Genomic DNA, 27,934 nt, shown 5'->3' with positions numbered 1-27,934 from the left:
TCAGAGGTCTCTTCACAGTCCCCAGGTCAGGAATAGAGGAGGTGAAACACACTATATACACAAAAGTATGTCTCCCCGTCAAATTAGTAGATTCGGCTATTTCAGCCACACCCGTTGCTGACAGGTGTATAAAATCAAGCACACAGCCATTCAATATCCATAGACAAACATTGGCAGTAGAATGGCCTTACTGAAGAGCTCAGTAACTTTTAACATGGCCCCAACAAGTCAGTTAGTCAAATTTCTGCCCTGTTAGAGCTTCCCCGGTCAAATGTAGGTGCTGTTATTGTGAAGTGGAAACGTCTAGGAGCAACAACGGCTCAGCCGCAAAGTGGTAGGCCACACAAGCTCACAGAATGGGACCGGCGAGTGCTGAAGCACGTAGCGCAGTAAATTTTGTCTGTCCTCAGTTGCAACACTCACTACCGAGTTCCAAATTGTGTACAAGAACATTTTGTCGGGAGCTTCATGAAATGGGTTTGCATGGTCGAGTAGCCACACACAAGCCTAAGATCACCATGTACAATGCCAAGCATTGGCTGGAGTGGTGTAAAACTTGCCGCCATTCGACTCCGGAGCAGTGGAAACGCTTCACCATCTGGCATTCCGACGGACAAATCTGGGATTGGCGGATGCCAGGAGAACGCTACCTGTCCGAATGCATAGTGTCAACTGTAAAGTTTGGTGGAGGAGGAATAATGCTCTGCGGCTGTTGTTCATGGTTCGGGTTAGGCCCCTTTGTTACAGTGAAGGCAAATCTTAATGCTACAGCATACAATGACATTCAAGACGATTCTGTGCTTCCAACTTTGTGGCGACAGTTTGGGGAAGGAGCGAGAGAGAGAGAGAGAGAGAGAGAGAGAGAGAGAGAGAGATGAATAAAGGGTGAGAGAGTGAGAGACAGAGAGAAGAGGAGAGAGAGAGAGAGAGAGAGAGAGAGAGAGAGAGAGAGAGAGAGAGAGAGAGAGAGAGAGATGAATAAAGGGTGAGAGAGTGAGAGGCAGAGAGAAGGAGAGAGAGAGAGAGACAGAGAGAGAGAGAGAGAGAGAGAGGGGTGGAAGAAAGCAAGCCTGTGCATGAAAGTGTGTTTGGAGTGGTAGAGTTGGCGTCTTGGAGGCTTATGTTTGGTTTTGTTGAGGAGAGGAGAGGAAACCTGGTGTCGGAGAGAGGAGGTTCACTAACGATCCCCCTGTTTGATGTTTCCTCTCCGGGCATGAGGAGATTCACTCTCTACCCCTCCCCAGAGATAGAGACACAGAGAGAGATAGAGAGAAAGAGAGAGAGAGAGAGATTTTCTCTTTCTCCATGGTACTTGAATGGAACACAGGAGCTCCTGTCTTCTCCTCCTTTCTCCCATCTCCATTCCAACCACTGGCCTTGGCCTACAGTGTCTAAATGCACAACCATAATACTTTTGATTATTTTACACATGATTTAATACAGTAGCCTATATCAGACCTAAAGCTTCAATTGCACACGCACACACACACACACACACAAACACACACACGCACACACACACTTTCATTTGGGCTGACTTCACAGAAGACAGTGTCTCTTCTGAGCCATTGCCTGAGGGTCAGGGATTTTAAGGCGGAAAGCTTTTAAAGCCAATTAAATGGTGCTTCTTAAAGCGTTGGCGCTTCCATTTAACACCGAAACCCGCCTTAAACCCAGCAAGCTCTTACAGTCTCACTGCAGAATCAGACATCCAAACCCTTGTCCATAAACGCCCCAGCATAACCCAAGCCTACTTGATTGTAATAGCGCTCACTGTTGCCCCCTAATGGCCAGTTTTGACATCATCTGCTGATGTCCTCCTTACCTAATTTTGCAGTAAATCTTGAGCGACCTGGCTGCTTAAACCAGTCTGAGCTTTGTTAGCGCAAACGCTAAGTCCTTAACTCCCAACACAGTTAATAAACACAGTTTCTACTTTGCTCCTGCTAGTCTTCTACCTGTATAACCCCTCAGGCTAAACATTGCTAACTGCTAACAGATTAACCAAAGTTGCTATTTTCTCCAGCTAACTAGTCTCCTACCTGGGGATCAATGATGTTTAGTGCTAGGCCATGCAATGGCTTTTATCTGACTCATGTTTTTCCCTCACTCAAACTAAAGATATTTTGTTACCATTTGCATCTCCTGTCTGGCGCACCTGCTCACTAGCAAATTTCCCCTTAGTCCTTCATCCAAAACTGCCAGAATCCTTTTTTGCCCCCTGCCCGACCAGTTTACACTAGTTAACTCCTACTGGGAAGAATGAGGGATGCGAACGGAGAGAGAGAAAGAAAAAAACTGAAGAAGGCTTCAACAGAGGGAGAACTAGCCTAGCCTAGCCATCTACCGCACTCGTCTACCACAGAGGCAGTCAAGCAACCACAGGGACATCCCTTACTCTCTTTCCCTCTCTCTGCCTCTTCTTCTCTCCTCCTTCCATCCTCATCCCTTCTTTCTATCTTTCTTTCTTCCTCTCTTCTCTTTTTCTCTCTCTTTTCTTCCCTCGGAGGGCCACTGACAGCTCAGAAAGCAAGACTCCTTAATTCCTCCACTTATTCCGTTAATCTGTCATCTTTATCAGGCTGGGGAAGAGGTGGGCCGGGAGTCGCGGCCTCCCGATCAATCTCCACATTACAGCTGACAGAATGGTGCTAATAACTTATTGATCCCTCTCTGTTCGCCGGGCCTCCGCCGGCGCTGAAAGCCCTCATTGATTGGCTGCGGACCGAGGGGGGAGGGAGAGGAGCTTCCGTTCATACTGAGGGAGGATGCACCACTGCCGCCATCGCTGCTACACACACACAAGGACACACACACACACACACACACACACACACACACACACACACACACACACACACACACACACACACACACACACACACACACACACACTGTTCCTCTCTCCCATAGCGCAACCCCAGGGCAGCAGAGATGGAGAGAGAGTGAGACAGAGAGGGAGAGAGAGGGGAGATAGAGAGAAGGAGAGGGAAGGGAAAGAGGGAGAGAGGGAGGGGGAGAAAAGGATAGAGAAGAAGATAGGTAGGGAACAGCAAAGCAAAGGGAGAGATGGATAAAGATTAGGGAGTGAGATGATTGAAGAGGAAAAATAAAGCTAGAATAACCCATTCATTTATAGACTAGGGCTGGGTGCACTCACTGTATATCAGTGATCTGTGTGTGTGTATGTGTGTGTGTGTGAGATTGTTTAATAGGAGTGTGATGGACCAAGATGGAACCAACGCTCCCTAAGAGGTCTAATAATACCCTGTTTAAAAAAAATCCTCCCTTTCAAACACACATACACACAAAAAAAAAGCTATACCAAAACACCTTATCCGCCAGTTAGTCTCTCTGGTCTGACCGCAGAGCCACGGTTTACAGTTTCCACAGGCAGCCAGACGCTTAGCCCGGCGCCCCTGCTCTCTCCCCCTCCTCCCCTCCCCTCCTCCCTCCCTCCCTTCCACAGCCCCAGAGTAGCCAGGGGCCTGGGAGGCGGAGGGAGGGAGGGAGGGAGAGGACAAGAGGGGGGAGTCAGCCCTCCTGTCTGTCCCTCATATTTAATTAACGGCCCACTCCAGCACGGAGACGGCTCAGCAGCCTGCTTCCCTTTCCTCTGACCCCCTCACACACACACACACACACACACACACGTACACAGACGTACACACACACACACACACACACACAAACACACACACATGCACACACACACACACTGCAGCCCGCCGCCACAGCCGCCCTCCCGATACCAGCACCATGCTCATTCATCTCTCTCTCTCTCTCTCTCTCTCTCGCTCCAAACTTTTCTTGTGGCACACTGCCTCCCGCCCTCTCTCTCTCTCCCTCCCTCCCGCTCTCTTTCTCTCTATTTCTCTAACCACAGGCCTGCTATGGAAGTTAGACAGTGGGGAGTGAGCTCAATAATAGACTTGATGCTACAACAGAACAGAAAGCAGTTAGCACTACACTAAAGAATGTAACAGAAGTACAGCACTAGTGTTAGCAGTAGTGTTTGTCTGGGTGTGCATCCCAAAAGGCATCCTATTTCCTATATAGTGTTCTACTTTTGACCAGGGCCCATAGGGACATTTGGGATCCAGTCTGGGTCTGCTATGATATTGGAGCAATCCCACCACAGCCACAGTCACAATTTAAGTAGTTTACATAGAAACTAGTAACATCATGACAGTACTTTGGAGAAACGATTCAAAAGTTCAGGTGTCAGGTATTAAAACTGTTATATGACACAAATTATAAGTGCGCGTGTGTGTGCGTGCGTGTGCATGTACACATCTGTGTTTGTTTGTGTGTGCGTTAGATGTGCACATACACTCATGTGTGTGTGTGTACGCACACGCACTACTGTGTATGTGTGTGTCTCTCTCTAATTTATCTGGCAGACAGAATGTGAGCCAGTGGCTGATGGGATTGGACTTGTTTACAGACACGTAGCGAGCCGCTTAGCCACCCTGTTAAATCTCCCTTTAATGCTCAAACTGACAGTTTTTAGGCCCAGGCCCCCTCCGGCGCTTGCCGCACCGCACTCATCCCCCCCTCCCCCTCATCCTCCTCCCCCTACCCTCCCTCATCGCTTTGTGTCTTTCTCCATTAAGATTACCATTCACAGGCTAATTTCTCCATTAGGCTTAGCAGCTGATTAGACAGGTCTTTTTGGAAAATCTGTCCCAAACATGGGTCTGAAGACATTGGACAGCTGCGACTTTATCACCCCCGTCCCCCACCCACATGAGGGAGGATAAACAGACATCCCTCCGCCCCCTCATTCCTCTGTATTATGTACCGTATGGGCAATTAAGCTTCTGGGCGGATGAGATCAGAGAGATACAGTAGAAGACGAGGTGTCGGATTTGGGGTGTGACTATGCCACACATATGCCCCTCTGACTAATGTGATGAAGAAGAACAGAATGGGGGTAATGTTCACCCCACTGAACAATGTACCACTTGAACATGGTATGGGTACTGCTTTATGGGATCCATCTGTGGTTGACAACACTTTACAAGTTTGTCGTGACTTTTTAAAGAAAACCAAACTATGAATTACAGTTTCTCCTGGCCCATAGACTACTTTCATCCTGAGCATCCAGCTAACATCTTAGACATCTTATATTGTAAAATCCTGAACTTCTTCTGACAAACTCTATTTAACCAAAACTGTTTTAGCTCGGCTAAACCTAATTTTAACCCACAAACCAGCGGGTCACTACCAGCCCAACATTTGGGAGATAGTTTGGAATGAAAGAGTATTTAGAGTGTAATAAGTATACAGTATGTCCCTACAGTATAAATGGCCCTTCCTGACATCTTCGTCCACCAAAACAGTAGGGGACTTCAGACACGGCTAATCCCTATTAGTGGTAGTTTATTCAATGTCTACTAAATAGCACCATCTATCTTTAGAAAAATTTGAGAGCGTTTTTTCCCCCCGAGTTGCGCAGCGGTCTAAGGTGCTGCATCTCAGTGCAAGAGGCATCACCTGGTTTGATTCCAGGCTGTATCACAACCAGCTGTGATTGGGAGTCCCATAGGGCGGCGCACAATTGGCCCGGCTTCGTCCGGGTTAGGGTTTGGCCGGGGTAGGCCGTCATTAATAATAATTTGTGGGCAACTGACTTGCCTAGTTAAATAAAGGTAACATAAAACATTTAAATGACTCAATATACCTTTGATGAAACACATACGTATGCATACATGGGCACAGATCACAATATACAAGGACACAAAACAGAAAAGTTATCATCAGAATACCAATCCACTCTACCACTTCATGTTACACAGGAATATTACACAAGTATCTACCTGAAAGTATAACGTTCCAACATTCAGTCTAATTCCGAACGAAAACAGTCTGATTCACAACTAAAACTGATGAAACAGTGGCTGGTGTTATTAGGGCGTTTAACTGTAGGGCTGTAAACTGTCAGAAGGCTCTTACTGTAGCTTAACACACACCATGGTGTCCTTTACGCCCATGAAACTGGATTAATGGCAAACAAAGCTATTTATTTAGTGGTAATTTAAAACAGGGGGCTAAGGAAAAACCTGGAGTGCAATAGAACAGGCACACAAGAACCTGAGGTAATCGACTTGAGAGCCACCTTCAGGAATCAGTAATAAGCTGACAGTAAGTTCCCCAATCAAACTAATTACAGCAAATTAAGGAACGAATGCATAATGGTGATGAATTACTCATGTTGATGTAAAGAAAACGGAACCTTATCGCAAATTGGTGGAATACAGGGAGAAAAACGAAGAAATACACAGACGTATAGAAACACACAAAACACCCAATCCCCCATCCCAGGTCTTGTAGTATCTTACCTGTATGTCCTGTGTTGGTGCTGAGGTCAGTGGCTGGCTGGTCCTCGGGCATGCCGTGCTGTCTTGTGTGGTGGAGGTTGGAGATGATTTTAGAGAGGTCACTGTCACGACTGAAACACACAGAGTCAGGGGGTTAGCAAATAACACACTGCTTTATATGACACGTTATTAAGACGCAACAAGGCACAAACACATAGTAACAAAAGGATAGCAAAAAACACACAAAACATGAACCATGAAGAAGGCACAGTGATGCCGAAACGTTGGTAAATACCCAATAAATGACTGGAAGTTGATATATGGAGTGTGGGACTCTCTTTATTTTGATAGTAAAGAGACAAAACATAACATAACACAACATAACACATAACATAAGACAACATAACACATAACAACACAAAACATAACATAACACATTACATAACACATAACATAACACAACATAACACATAACACAACTCAAAACATAACACAATATAACACAAAATAAGACAACATAACACAACATAACACAAAACATAACGTAACACAATATATCACAACATAACACATAACATAAAACAACATAACATAAAACAACATAACATAATACAATATAACACATTATAACACAACATAACATAACACAACATAACACATAAAATAAGACAACATAACACAACATAACACAAAACATAACGTAACACAATATATCACAACATAACACATAACATAAAACAACATAACATAAAACAACATAACATAATACAATATAACACATCATAACACAACATAACATAACACAACATAACATGACACAGCATAATACATAACATAACACAATATAACATAACACAAAACATAACACAACATAAACACAACATGACACAATATAACATAACACATAACATAACACGACATAACATTACACAACATAACATAAAACATAACATAAGACAATATAACATAACACAAAACATAACACAACACAACATAACACATTACATAAGACAATATAACATAACACATAACATAACACAACATAACACAACATAACATTACACAACATAACACATAACATAACACAATATAACTTAACACATAACATAACACAACATAACATTACACAACATAACACATAACATAAGACAATATAACATAACACAAAACATAACACAACACAACATAACACATTACATAAGACAATATAACATAACACATAACATAACACAACATAACATTACACAACATAACACATAACATAACACAATATAACTTAACACATAACATAACACAACATAACATTACACAACATAACACATAACATAAGACAATATAACATAACACAAAACATAACACAATATAACATTACACAACATAGCATAACATAAGACAATATAACTTAACACAAAACATAACACAACATAACACAACATAACACATATAACATAACACAATATAACACAATATAACATAACACAAACATAACATACCACAACAGAACACATAACACAACATAACATAACACATAACATAAGACAATATAACATAACACAACATAACATTACACAACATAACATAACACATAACATAAGACAATATAACATAACACAAAACATAACACAATATAACATTACACAACATAGCATAACATAAGACAATATAACTTAACACAAAACATAACACAACATAACACATATAACATAACACAATATAACACAATATAACATAACACAAAACATAACATACCATAACAGAACACATAACACAACATAACATAACACATAACATAAGACAATATAACATAACACATAACATAACACAACATAACATTACACAACATAACATAACACAATATAACTTAATTAGCACATAACATAACACAACATAACATTACACAACATAACATAACACATAACATAAGACAATATAACATAACATAACACAACATAACATAACATAACATAACATAACATTTCATGGCTACAGTAAATGAAACATGTCACATGACAAATCAAAACTGCTCAAAACTATCTGGCAAACTTCATCCTGAAAACTAAAATCTATTATTATGAAATATAGAAAAACAATGTAGACCAGCGTTCACCAACCTTTTCTGAGTCAAGATCACTTTCTGGGTCAAAATGCAAGCTGAGATCTATCGCTCAGGTTTTTTAAAAACAAAACCATAAGCCTATGCAATATTAACCAATTAAAAACAGAATTGCCCTGCCAATGTTGTTCTTCTCAGACCATTTTGAAATTATATATTTTTTTAAATGTGGTATATGATCACACTGATCATTTACCCTGAGCATCCTGACCAGTTGCATCACCGCCTGGTATGGCAACTGCTCGGCATCTGACCGCAAGGCGCTACAGAGGGTAGTGCGTACGGCCCAGTACATCACTGGGGCCAAGCTTCCTGCAATTCAGGACCTATATAATAGGCGCTGTCAGAGGAAAGCCCATAAAATTGTCAGAGACACCAGTCACCCAAGTCATAGACAGTTTTCTCTGCTACCGCACGACAAGCGCCAAGTCTAGAACCAAAAGGCTCCTTAACAGCTTCTATCCCCAAGCCATATGACTGCTGAACAATTAATCAAATGGCCACCGGACTATTATATTGACCACTGGACATTTTGTACACTGCTGCTACTCGCTGGTTATCTACGCATAGTCACTTCACCCCCTACCTACATGTTCAAATGACCTCAACTAACCTGTGCCCCCTGCACACTGACTCGGTACTGGTATCCGCTGTATGTAGCCTCGTTATTGTTATGTTATTGTGTTACTTTTTATTATTTTTTATATTCTACTTTAGTTTATTTGGTAAATACTTTCTTAACTCTTCTTGAACTGCACTGTTGGTTCAGGACTTCAGGACAGTATTTCACGGTAAGGTCTACACTTGTTGTGCATGTGACAAATAAAGTTTGATTGGATTTAATTTGTTGTATTAGCCTACTAGCGAGGCACAGCTGAGTGGATGGCCGCCATCTGATGGTCAGTCTGGGGGGAGGGAGCAGCAGTGAGGCTGCCACTCACCCAACTTATTGTCCCTCAGCTCTCCCTCCTCTGAGAAAAGGGGACACAGTCTTCCAGCTGATGGCGAAACTCAAGTCGCGCTGCATTGTTCTGCCTCACGCACCAATTCATGTTGTTACTCCTATGACTTGAGAAAGTGAAATACTCCTCGAAATTAAAAAAGAGACCCAAGCTGCTAATAATAACAACGCTATCTTATCTGAACATTTTGCTGTACTCATTCATTGCACCTGCAGTGCTGGTTGTAGCGCGAGTGGAAGTAGGGAGAACGCACATTTTATGGCTTTGAACAAAGTGATGACAGTGCTTAATAACAGCTTAAACATGAATTTATTCATGAAAATAGCAGCTCTTTGCTCTATTCATTAAGTCTCTCTCTAGTCATGGTTTTAAAAGTCTTGAAATCTCACAGTATCAACTTTGCTGTGTGTTTGAGGCTTCTTTTTACATTCTGTGGCTCGTGGAAACTGGGCAGACACAGTGATCTGAGCTATCTGATTGGCCAGCGGTAGGCCAATAGGTGCTCTTGATTTGCTCTCTGGGCCTGCCGAGTAGGCGGAGTTCTACCTTCAGACACATGAAATGGTTAAAAATGGGAACACTTTGCCTTGCTGGTGCTAGGGCTGCTAAATGAAGGGCGCTTACCGCCAACAGCTGCATTCATTAGTCTTATTAACAAATGTCAATAAAAAATGAAGGTCTGCCAAAGCAACAACCTGATAAAAACTCATTTATATGAATGCTGTAAGTACAGAAATTGTTAGCTCACTGGGAAATGAATATCCAACTAGTCAGTGACAACTGTGCAGAGTTTGTGACAGCAACTATGTGAGCTTATTACAGTATTACCGACACTATGTCCTGGTACTTCCTATGATCTTCTATGTAGAAGAACCCCTTACCTTCTAACGACTCTTGTGTCACTTGTCAGCGTCATAGAGCAAAACATTTACATGTGCGTGTTCATGAGAGCCTCAGCTTTTCATAGATACGTTTGTAGCTCAAACCAGACTTTACAGACGTTTTTGTAAAAATATCCGGCCTCGGGCACCTTCTCATAAACACCACTAGCTCACACCACTCTAGCTCAGCCCCCGTTAATCACACAGACTAATGGTTGGTATCTACAGATGCAAAAGAAATATATTAATCCAATGGTACAACCCAAAAGTTGGTTCATTTTCAACTGTAGTCCCTGGACTTTAAAGCCCTCTCTCCCACTGTGACACCACTGCCCTCGCCTCTCTTCAAGGCCAAACCATAGGAGGGTTTTAGAGATTAGGGCTTGGATCTGCCTGCCATGCACAGCTCCCTCTAATCCAGCAGCAGCAACTACGGACACAACTGTGTCATGGAGTTACTTCAACGCAATCTGATTAGCGCTCTGATCGCATTAAACGGCATAACGATGGAAAATAGGCGCTTATCATTTGAGGGAATATCGCAGACGAATCTCTCCGTCACTATATGGCTATGGGGCATACGGTCGAAAAGGTTTGGTTTATTGAATGTTAAATTCAGCAAAAGTTATGCCTCAAGTGTTATTTTATTGCAGAAAATACAAAATACAGATAAGGAAGATATGAATGAATGTCATTACATTTAATAGTTTTCCCCTGTTTCCTTAAATTTGGAGTATCAAGGTCAGCTGAATATGTTCAAATCAAGTTTGGTGAACATACTAGTTGTCTTACATAAGAACAGGATCCAGAATTTCCCCCATATGTTCAGGGAACATTATTGCTAACCAGGAAGGGACAGTGGAGGGAGTCAGGGTGACAAGGCATAGTGGCTGGGGATGGTTCTGATTGGCCACCACTCTGAGGAGGCCACATGGTTTGCGGCTGCTGGATTCTGGATTTTTACAGCACAATGATTATAGGCTCTAGCTCCGTAATGCCAGGCTGCCGTGCTCCGAGCTGTTTTCCAAATTGTACGGAACAGATGCGGGGGAATTTATTTTGTCTGATTCTGACCGCGTTGGGATACCAGTTGCTTGTCAGTCAACGGGAATCAATGAGTCAAACATAAAACAAAACAGAACACAGAGAAAATAAGTCCTGCCTAGTTGCTAAGCGACAAATGATGCTTTAGTTGTGCCATGACGTCACACTTTCGGTGACACTACTCTAACCAAGCCCTAGACCTCAATCAAAATACAACCTGTAAAGAAGTTGAAAATCTCATTTCTATGATGTTTTTGCTACACGCAATTCAGATCTACTTTGTTAAGGTTCATAGTCATACGGGCTAATTTAGATTACATCATGCAGAAAATCACAGATCCGCAAAATTGAGATCCGCTAGCAACTAAACCCCCTGACCCTACCTGCTCCCTATCATTGAAAGTGATCGTCATAATGCTACTCTGAACTTCTCACTGAGGCTACGGGGTTATTATCACATGGCAATGTTGCGGTGCTAAGCTGTGATGAACAAGGACATCATTAGCGCTGGTAATTAGCACACTTTTCATGCGCAGTCCCTGCATGGTTGGCTAAAGAGGGACAGCTCCTCCTCCCTGCATGGGTGGCCAGGCCAAGGTCATAATCTGTGCTTGGGCTACAGGGGATGTGGGATGTGTGTGTGTGTGTGGGGGGGGTTAAGTCCTAGCCGCCTGACTCAGCTCTCCCTCCTGAGTTGGGTAGGTGGGTGGGGGGAGGGGGCATAGGGTAAGGGAAGGGGTTAGCGATTGGATGTGGTGGTGACAGCTAAGAAGAACATGAGATTCTGTCTTATGGCCTAGGCCGCACACCGAAGGCAATCATCTCATCCTCGGCTCATCCCTAAACTGATCAATACCACCCTCATCATCCCCAGTTGGTCTAGTCCACAGGACAGACTAACTGACAGACTGATAGAGATGCCATGACCCAGATGCTACTACTTTATTTGCCAGGCTCTAATGCAGTGTAACTTTGACAGGGATTGAGAATCAGAAACATGATCCATTCAATCCAATGAGCTCCGAATTCTACTCACCCATAACATAGAAAATATACAACTTTTAGAGGAGAACAACTAAAAAGACCCATCGTAAATCAGTAAAGTGTTCAGACAACTGACAATTTGGAGGCTATTTCTGAATCAGTTAAGGAGAAAAGAGTAAAATAACAAATTTACACTGCATCTCATTATCACATTGAAAGTCCAGTCACATTTTTCAGAGTTCCATTGACTCTCAGAGAGTGATTACCAAACTCAGTCTTTAGTTCGGTGTATAGAGGGGAGAAAAAAAACAGATGCGTGGGCTGGGCTGGTATAGATGACCATTAGACCAAAGAGACATTCCTGGTATCACTGTTTATGAAGTACATACATATAATGCAATAACATCATTTACAAAGCCTTATAATACACATACAGAGCCTTCAGAAATATTCACATCCCTTGACTTTTTCCACATGATGTTGTGTTTGTGTCACTGGCCTACACACAATACCTCATAATGTAAAAGTGGAATTATGTTTTTTTTAAATTAATTCAATTAATAAAAAATGAAAAGCTGAAAAGTCTTGAGTCAGTAAGTATTCAACCCCTTTGTTATGGCAAGGGTAAGTGAGTTCAGGAGTAAAAATGTGCTTAACAAGTCACACAATAAGCTGCATGGACTCTGTGTGCAATAACAGTATTTAAGATGATTTTTGAATGATTGGCCCATCTCTGTACCCCACACAATTATCTATATTATCAGTCGAGCAATGAATTTCAAAGCCAGATTAAACTAAAAAGACCAGGGAGGTTTTAAAAAGTCTCACAAAGGGCACCTATTGGTAGATGGGTAAAAAACAAACAGACATTGAATATCCCTTGGAGCATGGTGAAGTTATTAATTGCACCTTGGATGGTGTATCAATACACCCAGTCACTACAAAGATACAGGCGTCCGTCCTAACTCAGTTGCCAGAGAGGAAGGAAACCACTCAGGGATTTCACCATGAGGTGACTGTAAAACAGTTACAGAATTTATTGGCTGTGATAGGAGAAAACTGAGGATGGATAAATAACATTGTACAGTACTAACCTAATTGACAGAGTAAAAAGGAGGACAGTAAAAAATATAATATTCCAAAATATGCATTCTGTTTGCAATTAACTTTTTTGTTCTGAGTTCAAAGTGTTATGTTTGGGGCAAATACGATACATTACTGAGTACCACTCTCCATATTTTCAAGCATAGTTGTGGCGGCATCATGTTATGGGTATGCTTGTAATCGTTAAGGAATGGGGAGTTTTTCAGGATAAAAAAGAAATGGAATGGCAAAATCCTAGAGGAAAACCTGGTTCAGCTTATGTAAAAAGGGCTTTATATATACATTTGATTGATTCAGTCTGCTTCCACCAGACACTGGGAGATTTATTGACCTTTCAGCAGGACAATAACCTAAACCACAGAGCCAAATCTACACCGGAGTTGCTTACCAAGAAGAGCGTGAATGTTACAGTTTTTTGTTAAATCTGCTTGAAAATCTATGGGAAGACCTGAAAATGGTTGTCTGGCAATGATCAACAACCAATTTGACAGAGCTTGAAGAATTTTGAAAGGAATAATGCTCTTAGAGACTTACCCAAAAAGATTCACAGCTGTAATTGCTTCCAAAAGGTGCTTCTACAAAGTATTGATTCAGGGGTGTGAAAATGTAGGTAAATAAGATATTTCTGTATTTCACATTCATTAAATGTGCAACATTTTTGTCATTATGGGGCATTCTGTGTAGATGGGTGAGAACCCCAAAAAACATGTACTCCATTTTGAATTCAGCCTGTAGCGCAACACAATATGTAATAAGGGGTACGAATACTGCATACTTTCTGGAGACACTGTATAATGTGTTGTGACACTGTCTATTAGTGTCCATAATAACTCACAAGTGACTATAAAACTTTCATGAAACTACAATGGGACTCAAACAGAAAATAGCCCCCACAAAAAAGGCTCACTGGGAAAGTTGCTGAAACTTCTACCAAAGGGAGTTAGCAGCTGCTGTTCTGACATTACCAAAGGAGAAACAAATGAGACTCTCCAAATGCCATGAAAAACATCTTCTCCTGGCATGGGAACAGAATAGCAGAGGGCAACCCCGCAGTGCCCTGCTGTGACATTGGCAAAGAGGAGCTGGACAAAGCTGGAGCTCATAGTGTGATCTGACACTGGCTGGCACGGGTTGGGAGCCTGGGCACACCGATGCCATGTCTGACAACACGGCTGACACTGCACTGACAGACAGGGGGACAGAGGGGACAATGGGATATAGGCAGCTGCCATGGCGGGGCCATGGAGGTGTCATGCAGGTGTAGAGGGAGTTTGCATCCCAAATAGCACCCTATTCCCTATATAGTGCAACGCTTTTGACCAGTGCCCATCTGGTCAAAAGTAGTACATTATATAGGGAGTAGCGTGCCATTTGGGACACACCCAGAGAGATGACAGCCTGCTTGGAACACCTGCTGCCTGCAGCTATAGCGCTACTGCAGAGCCCTCCCTCCTACTCCGACCTCAAAACAAAAAACAGACCACACGGCTGGCTACAACCTGCACCTGCAGGTGATCCACATCCTTTACTATAGCCAGCCCTGATTCGAGTTCAAATGACCATGTGATATGGGCTCATGCGAATACACAGCGGCGGTTAAAAAAGGACAAGGCTTTAATTACCATTGCTGAGTGATATCTTCGTTCTCTAGACCAAAATGTACTTATGTAAGGTCTTTTGGTGAGAAAAAAAATCATTGTCAAAAAACAAAGGCTTAATGCAAAGATATGGATTTCGAAATACTTCGTGTTTTGTTTTGTTTTCAGACAAAGACTTGTGTTCCGTATGCCATTCACATTTGGATGGAAAGACAGCCTGCAACTGGGGCCCGAGCAAGCAGAGGGAGTCATAAATAAATCCAGAAATAAATACATAAATAAATAAGAACAGCCCAGGATTTCTCTTGGGCTTTCCCTGTTGTTCCTTCCTTACAAAAGCTGATGTGGGGCCGATATGGCTGCAGAGAGAAAGAAAAGTACAATAAAATAAAAGATACGTCTGCCTCATGGAGACTCGGTAAGGTTCTCTCTAACTAAGCCACTACACTGAGCCAGAAGATGGTGTCAGAATCCAATCTTGGAGATGTGAGTATGTTTAGTAATTGATCGATCCAAATATTCTCCCAAATGTCAAATGTCAGATCTCAGTATCTGATCTCAGATATTTTATCTATTATCATCTATTATCTAATAGTCTCATTGCGTATTATCTATTGTCTCATTGCGTTGCCGCTCTCTGCAGAGGTGATATTGAGTTTTAGGAAGTAAATTACCAATAATAATTTGGGATTAAATTAAGCAATTCTTCAAACCAGGGACCGAGATTCAAAAGAGATTCTTTAGGACTTCAACTCTAAAAAAGGTAGGTTTCCTATAGTGCATAATCAAGCAGCACTTTGGAACAGTACCCTGTTTAAAATGCAACGCTCCAAATGTTTTCATGGAGAGACAGTGACATCGTGAGCATCTTTACTAGACCCTCCATACAGAAGTCATCTTTTGCTCAGAAAGAAGACAAATTCCACACTTCCGTGTATGTGGAAAACTGGATTCTTGCTGCAAGTACCTCCTAACCTGTTGCCATGGAGAAGCGTGTGAAAGTAGCAAATAGGTCTTCAGCCTTTTTTTCCAGAAAGCTCAAAAAGCTCCGTATTCACTAATTAGAACTTTGGGAGAAAGTCCTTTCCAAAGAATTCCTCTGTCGCCATGATGGCTCCCTGCTGGCTCTAAGTTAAGACACAATCTCACCAAGACCAGAAGTAAGAGAAAGGTTAACCTTCTTGTTTTATTAACGTAGGTTTATCATACACGATAAAATGTAAATATAAAAAATATAGTACTATTATAATAGTAACTTATATCCATTGTTTAAATGGAAAGATTGCCGTCTATAAGGAGAGAACGACTGAGACACAGGCCAACCTTAATTCTTGGACTAAAAAACGAAACTCAAGAAAAACTGTCTGGACAATTTTAAGACAATTCTATTAATTAGTATTGGGCTCCTACCCATTCCTCCACTACACAACTGTAAACAAACATCTTTCAGACTTACTGCTTTTAAGGAGCGGTACCTCCTTAGCATAAAACCTCGAACAAACTTTGCTTCTGCTGAGCTGAGGTTTTTCCCTCAGCGAACATTACTATTGCATCAATATAAATAAATACACAACTTACATTATCTATTTCTACAGTACTAAAAACTGACTGAAGACAAAATGCTAATTTACACAGATCATAAATTCTACTCCAGTACATACCAGCATTGATAGAGTGAGGTATCGTGATTCTAGCAGAAATTGTGCGAGTTGGCCTCCACTGGGTTCAGCCTCTAGCATCTCTGCTTCCTAGAGAGGGGCTGGACACCTTGCAGGGACTACTTTCAGATACACAGAGCAATGTTGTGGTTGCTATGTTAGCGTCCAGCGGTTCATGGAAGGCTATGCCCAGTGGAAATAGGAATGGCTGCTTTGCACAGCACACCTCTCGCTTTGTCCCACAGAAGGGTCTACTACCAGCACCCTTGTGACAACCTCCCTCCTCCCATTTCAGACATGTAATCTACTTAGACTGTTATACTACACAAGCAATAATGCAATTTTCCCTTCCATAAGAAATATGGGAAACATTTTGCTTTTGAAAAGGAAACATTTTATGGTTGTGTACATGAAATAGAAACATATGACATAAATGTTTGACTTAGTGAGTTTTCTAAGGCTATAAACGTATGTGTTGTGTAGCGTTTTTCCACAGGGTGCTCCTTAAAGGCCCAACGTCTGCAGGTGGAACTTATATAATCCGTGGTGGTTGCTCGGTAATTACCCAGACTCTCTGTCAGCACTTTGGAATCAAAGCCTTGTTATCTACACAACGTCAAACTCAAACAACACTCAGGTAGGCTTTGTTTTGCCCTTGAGTATAAGACACTAAACCGAAGCTACCACCGTCAAATATTTAGCCAGTATGATGGATTCCGGAAGCACTTTTCATAACTCCATGTAAGAAAACATTTATAATGGATTATTAAATAGTTTACTGAAAATGTATTAATCATTACTCACACATTTGTAAAGGTTAGTAACCTAGTTATTCGCACATTTATAAACAACTTTCAAAGTATTTAATAATGATTCATAAGATCATTCATAAGATGTTTAATGTAGGTCCTTATAAACCATTTACCAAGATGGACATGCAATTGGAAGACATTCCAGCATTCCAGACATTCCAGCAGTACCTGATGCTTCTTAAAGGGATACTTCAGGATTTTGGCAATGAGGCCCTTTATCTACTTCCCCAAAGTCAGATGAACTCGTGGATATAATTTTTATGTTTCTGCGTGCAGTTTGAAGGAAGTTGCTAACTAGCGCTAGTGCAATTGCTAACTATTGTTAGCATAATGACGGGAGATCTATGGTGTCTGTTAGCATGTTAGCATTGGCACTACCTCTAACTTCCTTCCAGTATGGACAAAGAAACATAAAAATGGTATCCATGAGTTCATTTGGAGATGAAGGGCTTCATTGTCAAAATCCCAAAGTAGCCTTTCAAGGTCTCAAATGGCCTCTAGAACATATCAATGGTTAAACAATAGGCACACAATAGGCATACAGAGGATTTTTTTGAAAATATATTTATTTTAAAACTGTCCCACTGTTGTAAAAGTGTGATGTGTAAGTGTGTGATGGTGTCCTATGTAGCTCAGTCGATAGAGCGTGGCACTTGCAATGCCAGGATTGTGGGTTTGATTTCCATGGGGGACCAGTATGAAAATGTATGCATTCACCACTGTAAGTAACTCTGGATAAGAGCATCTGCTAAATGACTAAAATGAACTTTCGACACACTCTATGCTGAGTTAAATAATGATTTTAGTCCGAAAATGCCAAGCATCTCTTGGCAGTGGCTTTTCTACCAAAACCAAAGTGTGGATTGCAGTCAGTCCTTGTAGCGTTCTAATCTCGATTAACCCAAAACTAAAATCTTGCATAATTTGGTCAGCTGTGTGATCAAATTTTGGGTCCATAGGTGTTAGAAATTTGGAGTTCCGGTTTGCGAAGTCTTCATCCTCACAAAAGAAAACTCTCAGACAAAGCTAATTTCACCACACGTGTGAATCAGTCAAAGTTTAAGCACTACCATTGCCCAATCCTGATACAGTGGTTCCTCCTTTAAAAATTGCAGCATATTGCACAATATTTAAGTATGAAACACTGGTACCATTAATGCTGGTTAGTGCTAGTTTGACCACCAGAGGGCATCTTTGAGAAGCGTTTGATAGCCTTCAATAATGGCTGTAATAGAGAATGCAGGCATGCGGGAGACCGGTGTTCAATTCTCTGACGGGGAGGAAGGAGTAGACTGTCCTTGTAAATAAGAATTTGTTCTTAATTGGTTCCATATGTGTTATTTAATAGTTGTGACGTCTTCACTATAATTCTACAATGTAGAAATTAGTAAAACCAAAGAAAAACCCTGGAATAAGTAGGTGTGTCCAAACTTTGACTGGTACTTGCTTAATTAATTAGATTAATATTATGGTGTTTATATTCCAAGGAAAATTAAAAACCCTCTGGGTTTCCGTTAGGATGGAATGGAAAATATGGCGCTGTACAACGTGAAGATCGGGAGTACAGCACTGGGCTATTTAGCTAAAGAATCCAGTGTCCTGAGGGCATGTGGGAGACTGGGGTTCAATTCCCCAACAGGGAGGAAAGAGTAGACTATCCTTGTAAACAAGAATTTGTTCTTAACTGACTTGCCTTAGTTAAATAAAAGTTATGCTAACAGCATAACATTTATACAGTAATTCTAGTCTAACTAATACCCAAATGGAGATTCAGTGAAAATAAAAATCTTGTTGATTTATCAAGACCAGTCCCCATGCTTGTCTCAGAGCAGTGTAAAACGGTGCTAAAATAGTTGTAGGTGTAACCGATGTGAAATTGTTAGCTAGTTAGCGGTAGTGCGCGCTAATAGCGTTTCAATCGGTGACGTCACTCGCTTTGAGACCTTGAAGTAGTGGTTCCCCTTGCTCTGCAAGGGCTGTGGCTTTTGTGGAGCGATGGGTACCGAAGCTTCGAGGGTGACTGTTGATGTGTGCAGAGGGTCCCTGGTTCGAGGTGAGGAGAGGGACGGAAGCTATACTGTTACATAGGCTATTGCTTCAAATCCTATTGCTTCTAACTTCAATATGCTATTGAAGTAAATAAGACCTACAGCACTTTTAACAGCACATTAATCAACATGAGACTCATGTTGCCTACGGTAGGCCTACAGTATATCGAAAAATATTATGTGACTCTCCTCCAATAATTACATTTAGAGAATTGAAGCATTGGAGGATATTACTGTAATTCAGTGATATTTATTATCATAGTAATTCGTTATGAATCCATAACTAAATAAACATCGTCATTTTGAAAGAGTATTTTTATCATTATTTTATTAATGAAAGCATAAATATGCCATTATTAGCTACATTGTTTTAGTTTGAACGTGCAGACTGGAACACTAAGAACAGAACAGCGGGAACGTTTCTCTAGTCAGCGCCATTATTAGTGCAATGCCCCTTAAAGTGTTGCCAGTGTGGCGGGGTGGGTGCCCACACCCTCCCCCTTCCTCCTCCTCCTCCTCCTCCTCCCATTTCATGGGCTAGGTCGGTCTTCCTTGCGCGGCTCTGTGGCCCATCCCGTGCCCTCTGCCCTCGTGCCTTGAACCTTGAGCGCTTTCAGTGGATACAGGCCAGAGAACTGCAAGGCAGTCCCATTGTGCGCAACTCGGGAGCCATGACCAATATGACCAATATATATTGTCCTGCTAATACCAGAGTTAATAATATATCTGTGAGAATATCCAACGGGCTTTCATATAATTCTAAATTAATATTAATTATAATCACTTTGCTTAAAAAATAACAATATTTTGGAGACGATTTAGTTTTCAAATAACGTAAAATGAGAAAGAAAAAGGCCATTCTTGAACATGGGGTGAGATATTGTTACTAATTTGTAAATAAAGCCATTTTGTTATTTAGAAATATTTATCTCTGTTTTTAAATGGAGAAAAAACAAAAACCTACAATCAACTCATGGTTTTCCCAGCCGAGGTCAGCACGGGTATTGAACCGGCATCTGTAGCAACACAGTTTGCACAGGTACATGTATGCAGCGTCTTAGACCATTACCGCATTCAGGCATTGTAAAACATGTACAGTAAGAGCAAAATAATCCTAATAAAATTAAATAATAAAAACCTTAGTGTAACAACAGTTTTAGTAAGTAATACTGAAGTTATCAATTATCAGTTTCTATTTAGGTTTATGTCGCCCATTCAGTGTCAGTTTGAGACACAGTAGGACCCAAAAGCATAATCAGTGCTCTAACTCCCCCTTGCGCTGGTCTGGAGCAATGAGGTGCTGACGCAGGGTACCGTACTAAACCACAAATGACCTGAAAGTCCCGTGGCGTAAGCTCACAACTTTTAAAGGAGGAACCTCTGTATGTCCAAATAATCAATCAAAACCCAAACACCAGAACTACTGCTGCTCCATATCCTATGCATTCCATCCCGTTGAAACAGATGCTTCGGTTTACGCACAGAATTTGTCCACGAGAGATTAAGAGCAGTCCATAGACACATTTCTGAATACATTATTTCACTGACCTACCACATACGTTTGAAGAGTTGCTACCTTTAAAGGCCCAGTAAATGTGTCACCAAACAAAGCCATGTGTGAAAATGGTCTGCGGTTAAAAGACGAAAGCACTGGAAACATTTAAAGGTTATATAGTACATGTAACATTTCTACTTGCAAATCATACATGTACCTTATTCACATATCAATAGTAATGAAGGAACAAAGAAAGACAAACTATCAGTTCCGTTTTATGATGAGCAACACATTACAACTCTTCGTTAAGTCCTTGCAACAGTTGTTTCACAACAGTGTTTGTGAATAAAATGTTTGACAATGTTTGACATATTTCCTGCAGTCAAACACGTGATCCTGTGCTTCATATATTTCTACACTATGAGGTTGGAACAATACTTTTAAATGGTGAAAGTTATGATAATGCACTTGTAGTTTAAGAGCTGTTTATGAAGACAGCCTGAAATGTATGCCTGTTTTGGTTGTATGGAGTTTTTTAAATGAGTTAATAGACCAATAAGAAAGATGGTTCCAAACCTCTCTGCCAATAACAGCTAGTTTTCAGTGTTTCCCTCATCACTCAGACCACTCCCAGACAGTCCTTTCAAAATTCTTGTTTGAGAAATTGCTCTTTGCTAAGAAGCTCCTTTTGTTTCTTTTTGACCATTTCAATTGAAAACAATCACAGTAAGATGATTGTTACCCAGAAAAGATGTGATATTGTGATAAAAACAACTGCATTGAATCTTTAACATCCTGTGTGTGGTGCTAATCATTTTACCATTGATATTTTGAGACGTTAAGCATGTCCATCGTTTTGTGAGAAGTTACACTGGTCACTCAAAATATTTCTACATTATTTATAATGTATAAATAGCCCACACTTTACTTGAGGCCAAATAAAAATACTTAACTAATTATTAGTAAATGGTTTATAAGGACTGACACTACAAAACCAAAAGTATATGTACACCTGCTTGTCGAACATCTTATTCCAAAATCATGGACATTAGTATGGAGTTGGTCCCCCTTTTGCTGCTATAAAAGCCTCCACTCTTCTGGGAAGGCTTTCCACTAGATGTTGGACTATTGCTGCGGGGACTTGCTTCCATGCAGCCACAAGAGCATTAGTGAGGTCAGGCACTGATGTTGGGTGATTAGGCCTGTCTCGCAGTCGGTGTTCCAATTCATCACAAAGGTGTTTGATGGGGTTGAGGTCAGGGCTCTGTGCAGGCCAGTCAAGCTCTTCCACACCGATCTCGATAAACCATTTCCCAAACTGTTGCCACAAAGTTGGAGGCACAGAATCGTCTAGAATGTCATTGTATGTTGTAGCGTTAAGATTTCCCTTCACTGGATCTAAGGGGCCTAGACCAAACCATGAAAACAGCCCCAGACCATTATTCCTCCTCCACCAAACGTTACAGTTGGCACTATGCATTCGGGCAGGTAGAATTCTCCTGGCTTCCGCCATACTCAGATTCGTCTGTCAGACTGCCAGTTGGTGACGCGTGATTTATCACTTCAGAGAAAGCGTTTCCACCGTTTCCAATGGTGGCGAGTTTTACGTGGTGTAAAGACGACGCTTGACATTACGCATGGTGATCTTAGGCTTGTGTGCGGCTGCTCGGCCATGGAAACCCATTTCATGAAGTTCCCGACGAACAGTTCTTGTGCTGATGTTGCTTCCAGAGGCAGTTTGGAACTCGGTAGTGAGTGTTTATGCGCTATGTGCGTTATGCGCTCGGTAGTGAGTGTTATGATTTTTACACGCTATGTGCTTAAGCTAGTAAGCTAGTGTGGCCGTTGTTGCTCCTAGACATTTACACTTTTCAACAGTACTTACAGTTGACCTGGGCAGCTCTAGCAGTGCAGAAATTTGACGAACTGACTTGTTGGAAAGGTGGCATCCTATCACGGTGCCACATTGAAAGTCACTGAGCTCTTCATTAAGGCCATTCTACTGCCATTTTTTTCCTATGGAGATTGCATGGCTATGTTCTCAATTTTATAAACCTGTCAGGAAACGGGTGTGGCTGAAATAGCCTAATCCACTAATTTGAAAGGGTGTCCTCATACTTTTGTATATATAGTGTAAATTAAACATCTTATGAATGGAGTAATGATCCATAAATGATTAATAAACTATTTACTAATCCATTAGACATGCTTTATTATGTGGAGTTATTATAAAGTGCTATCTGGATTCCGTACGTCACTTACCTATTGTCTCAATAGACTTGCAAACCACTCCAGGCTAAAAGAAAACGATTGGATATCTGGACTCTTATCATTTGTTGGTAAGTTGGTGGTTGAAGATATCCCTCTAGTGGTGTGGGGGCTGTGCTTTGGCAAAGTGGGTGGGGTTATATCCTTCCTGTTTGGCCCTGTCCGGGGGTGACCTCAGATGGGGCCACAGTGTCTCCTGACCCCTCCTGTCTCAGCCTCCAGTATTTATGCTGCAGTAGTTTATGTGTCGGGGGCTGGGGTCAGTTTGTTATATCTGGAGTACTTCTCCTGTCCTATTCGGTGTCCTGTGTGAATCTAAGTGTGCGTTCTCTAATTCTCTCCTTCTCTCTTTCTTTCTCTCTCTCGGAGGACCTGAGCCCTAGGACCTGAGCTCCAGGACTACCTGACATGATGACTCCTTGCTGTCCCCAGTCCACCTGGCCATGCTGCTGTTCCAGTTTCAACTGACCTGAGCCCTAGGACCATGCCCCAGGACTACCTGACATGATGACTCCTTGCTGTCCCCAGTCCACCTGGCCATGCTGCTGCTCCAGTTTCAACTTCCACCTGACTGTGCTGCTGCTCCAGTTTCAACTGTTCTGCCTTATTATTATTCGACCATGCTGGTCATTTATGAACATTTGAACATCTTGGCCATGTTCTGTTATAATCTCCACCCGGCACAGCCAGAAGAGGACTGGCCACCCCACATAGCCTGGTTCCTCTCTAGGTTTCTTCCTAGGTTTTGGCCTTTCTAGGGAGTTTTTCCTAGCCACCGTGCTTCTACACCTGCATTGCTTGCTGTTTGGGGGTTTAGGCTGGGTTTCTGTACAGCACTTTGAGATATCAGCTGATGTACGAAGGGCTATATAAATAAATTTGATTTGATTTTGATTTGATCATAAGATACCTTTATTTTTGCAGTATTGGAAGTTACTATTTGATTTCGCTTCAGATCACGATCTAGTCTCCTCCTTACTCCCTGGTTGTGTCTACACAGTTTGAGTAAAGGGAGAGGGACTACCCCACACATCAAAGAGCTTTAACTCCTGTTCCAAATGTGCCGTCTTTGTGACAACAGACCATTCATCATTTTGTTGGTTCTACCAGGTTTTTGTACCGGTTCTATCAGGCATTTGCCATGTTCCCCTTCGGCCCGGGCACTCTTTGCTTAATCAGCAGGAATGATACGCATCTCTCCTCGCTGTTCTGGTGGCCTACTGAACTAATCACCCATAAAGCCGATGGCCATTAACATTAATCTGGTTAAAAGATATAGAGCCCTCTAATGAACTTGGCAAGTTCTCTTTAAGGATGATAACACCTCCGAGGACCTTTCTGACAACTACGAAATCATGTTACCATGTAGACACAGTACCTGAGGCTGATCCAAGAGCCTATTACTCTGTGTTACAGCACATCCATGCGGTAATTTTAAAAGTGCTACAACAATATCTGATCATTCAAAATACTTTAGTTGTTTTGAAGGGAAAATAGGAATGAATGTTAAATGGTCTAGGTCTAGGATATTACAGTCTTGTATTCTTTCAACCTTCAATAATTAACTTTGGGTAACGGAGTTGAGCTCACATAAACAGTTAACTCCTGGTGAAAACCTAAATTGATGTAAATTGAAGCCTGCCAGCTTAGTGGAGTCTGCCACTAGCACAGTCAGTGTAGTCAGCTCAGCTATCCCCATTGAGACCGTGTCTGTGCTTCGAACTAGGTTGGGCAAAACTAAACGTGACCTTAGCAATCTCACTTGAATAAAGACCTCCTCCATTCCTGCCATTATTGAAAGAGATTGTGATATCTCACATCTCAAAATAGGGCAACTTAATGTTAGATCCCTCACTTCCAAGACAGTTACAGTCTATGAACTAATCACGGATCATAATCTTGATGTGACCATATAACCCATGCATCCCGCAAAGGCGGCGGTGTTGCTAACATTTACGATAGCAAATTTCAATTTACAAAAAAAAAAGACGACGTTTTCCTCTTTTGAGCTTCTAGTCATGAAATCTATGCAGCCGACTCAATCACTTTTTATAGTTACTGTTTGCAGGCCTCCTGGGCCATATACAGCGTTCCTCACTGAGTTCCCTGAATTCCTATCGGACCTTGTAGTCATGGCAGATAATACTCAAATATTTGGTGACTTTAATATTCACATGGAAAAGTCCACAGACCCACTCCAAAAGGCTTTCGGAGCCATCATCGACTCAGTGGGTTTTGTCCAACATGTCTCCGGACCTACTCACTGCCACAGTCATACTCTGGACCTAGTTTTGTCCCATGGAATAAATGTTGTGGATCTTAATGTTTTTCCTCCTAATCCTGGACCACCATTTTATTACATTTGCAATCGCAACAAATAATCTGCTCAGACCCCAACCAAGGATCATCAAAAGTCACGCTATAAATTCTCCGACAACCAAAAGATTCCTAGGTGCCCTTCCAGACTCCCTCTGCCTACCCAAGGACGTCAGAGTACAAATCTCAGTTAACCACCTAACTGGGGAACTCAATTTAACCTTGCGCAATACCCTAGAAGAAGTCGCACCCCTATTATCAAAAAATATTTGTCATAAGAAACTTGCTCCCTGGTACACAGAAAATACCTGAGCTCTGAAGCAAGCAACCAGAAAATTGGAACGGAAATGGCGCTACACGAAACTGGACTGCTGCACTATCATCCTATTTTTCCAACTTAATTGAGGAAGATCGGAACAATCCAAAATTTATTTTTGATACTGTCGCAAAGCTCACTAAAACCAGCATTCCCCAAGAGAGGATGGCTTTCACCTCAGCAGTGATAAATTCATGAACTTCTTTGAGAAAAAGGTAATGATCATTAGAAAGCAAGTTACGGACTCCTCTTTAAATCTGCATATTCCTCAAAAGCTCAGTTGTCCTGAGTCTGCACAACTCTGCCAGGACCTAGGATCAAGGGAGACACTTGAGTTGTTTAATACTATATCTCTTGACACATTGATGAAAATAATCATGGCCTCTAAAACTTCAAACTGCATACTGGACAATATTCCAACTAAACTACTGAAAGAGCTGCTCCCTTTTCTTGGCCCTCCTGTGTTGAACATAATATACGTCTCTCTATCCACTGGATGTGTACCAAACTCACTAAAAGTGGCAGTAATAAAGCCCCTCTTGAAAAAGCCGAACATTGACCCAGAAAATATAAAAAACTATCGGCCTATATCGAATTCCCCATTCCTCTCAAAAACAATTGAAAAAACTGTTGTGCAGCAACTCACTGCCTCCCTGAAGACAAACAATGTATACGAAACGCTTCAGTCTGGCTTTAGTCCCCATCATAGCACTGAGACTGCACTTGTGAAGGTGGAAAATCCTTTTAAAGGTGTCAGACCGAGGCTCTGCATCTGTTCTCGTGCTCCTAGACCTTAGTGCTGCTTTCGATACCATCGATCACCACATTCTTTTGGAGAGATTGGAAACCCAAATTGGTCTACACGGACAAGTTCTGGCCTGGTTTAGATCGAAACATGTGTTGTCAGGAAAATAACCTCACACTCAACGTCAACAAAACTAAGGAGATGATTGTGGACTTCAGGAAACAGCAGAGGGAACACCCCCCTATCCACATCGATGGAACAGTAGTGGAGAGGGTAGCAAGTTTTAAGTTCCTCGGCATACACATCACAGACAAACTGAATTGGTCCACTCACACAGACAGCATCGTGAAGAAGGCGCAGCAGCGCCTCTTCAACCTCAGGAGGCTGAAGAAATTCGGCTTGTCACCAAAAGCACTCACAAACTTCTACAGATGCACAATCGAGAGCATCCTGGCGGACTGTATCACCGCCTGGTACGGCAACTGCTCCGCCCTCAACCGTAAGGCTCTCCAGAGGGTAGTGAGGTCTGCACAACGCATCACCGGGGGCAAACTACCTGCCCTCCAGGACACCTACACCACCCGATGTTACAGGAAGGCCATAAAGATCATCAAGGACATCAACCACCCGAGCCACTGCCTGTTCACCCCGCTATCATCCAGAAGGCGAGGTCAGTACAGGTGCATCAAAGCTGGGACCGAGAGACTGAAAAACAGCTTCTATCTCAAGGCCATCAGACTGTTAAACAGCCACCACTAACATTGAGTGGCTGCTGCCAACACACTGACACTGACACTGACTCAACTCCAGCCACTTTAATAATGGGAATTGATGGGAAATTATGTAAATATATCACTAGCCACTTTAAACAATGCTACCTTATATAATGTTACTTACCCTACATTATTCATCTCATATGCATACGTATATACTGTACTCTATATCATCGACTGCATCCTTATGTAATACATGTATCACTAGCCACTTTAACTATGCCACTTTGTTTACATACTCATCTCATATGTATATACTGTACTCGATATCATCTACTGTATCTTGCCTATGCTGCTCTGTACCATCACTCATTCATATATCCTTATGTACATATTCTTTATCCCCTTACACTGTGTATAAGACAGTAGTTTTGGAATTGTTAGTTAGATTACTTGTTGGTTATTACTGCATTGTCGGAACTAGAAGCACAAGCATTTCGCTACACTCGCATTAACATCTGCTAACCATGTGTATGTGACAAATAAAATTTGAT

General features: G+C 41.8%; 1 protein-coding gene across 6 annotated transcripts in view; it reads right to left on the bottom strand.

Annotated features, from left to right (window-relative positions):
* LOC112233879 (sterile alpha motif domain-containing protein 11-like) overlaps positions 1-27,934 on the bottom strand; it is a 105,297-nt gene that overhangs the window by 51,404 nt on the left and 25,959 nt on the right. For 5 of the 6 annotated variants that reach the window (XM_042303607.1, XM_042303606.1, XM_042303605.1 and 2 more), the window contains exon 4: positions 6,345-6,454. In XM_042303607.1, the coding sequence (XP_042159541.1) occupies positions 6,345-6,454 (110 nt within the window). Of the gene's footprint in view, positions 1-6,344; positions 6,455-16,670; positions 16,893-27,934 lie in introns of those variants that run through there. The other variant, XM_042303610.1, reaches the window with a different exon arrangement.

Source organism: Oncorhynchus tshawytscha, linkage group LG22 (genome assembly GCF_018296145.1).
Source record: "Oncorhynchus tshawytscha isolate Ot180627B linkage group LG22, Otsh_v2.0, whole genome shotgun sequence".
Lineage (NCBI taxonomy): Eukaryota > Metazoa > Chordata > Actinopteri > Salmoniformes > Salmonidae > Oncorhynchus > Oncorhynchus tshawytscha.
This window is presented reverse-complemented; position numbering and strand designations above follow the sequence as displayed.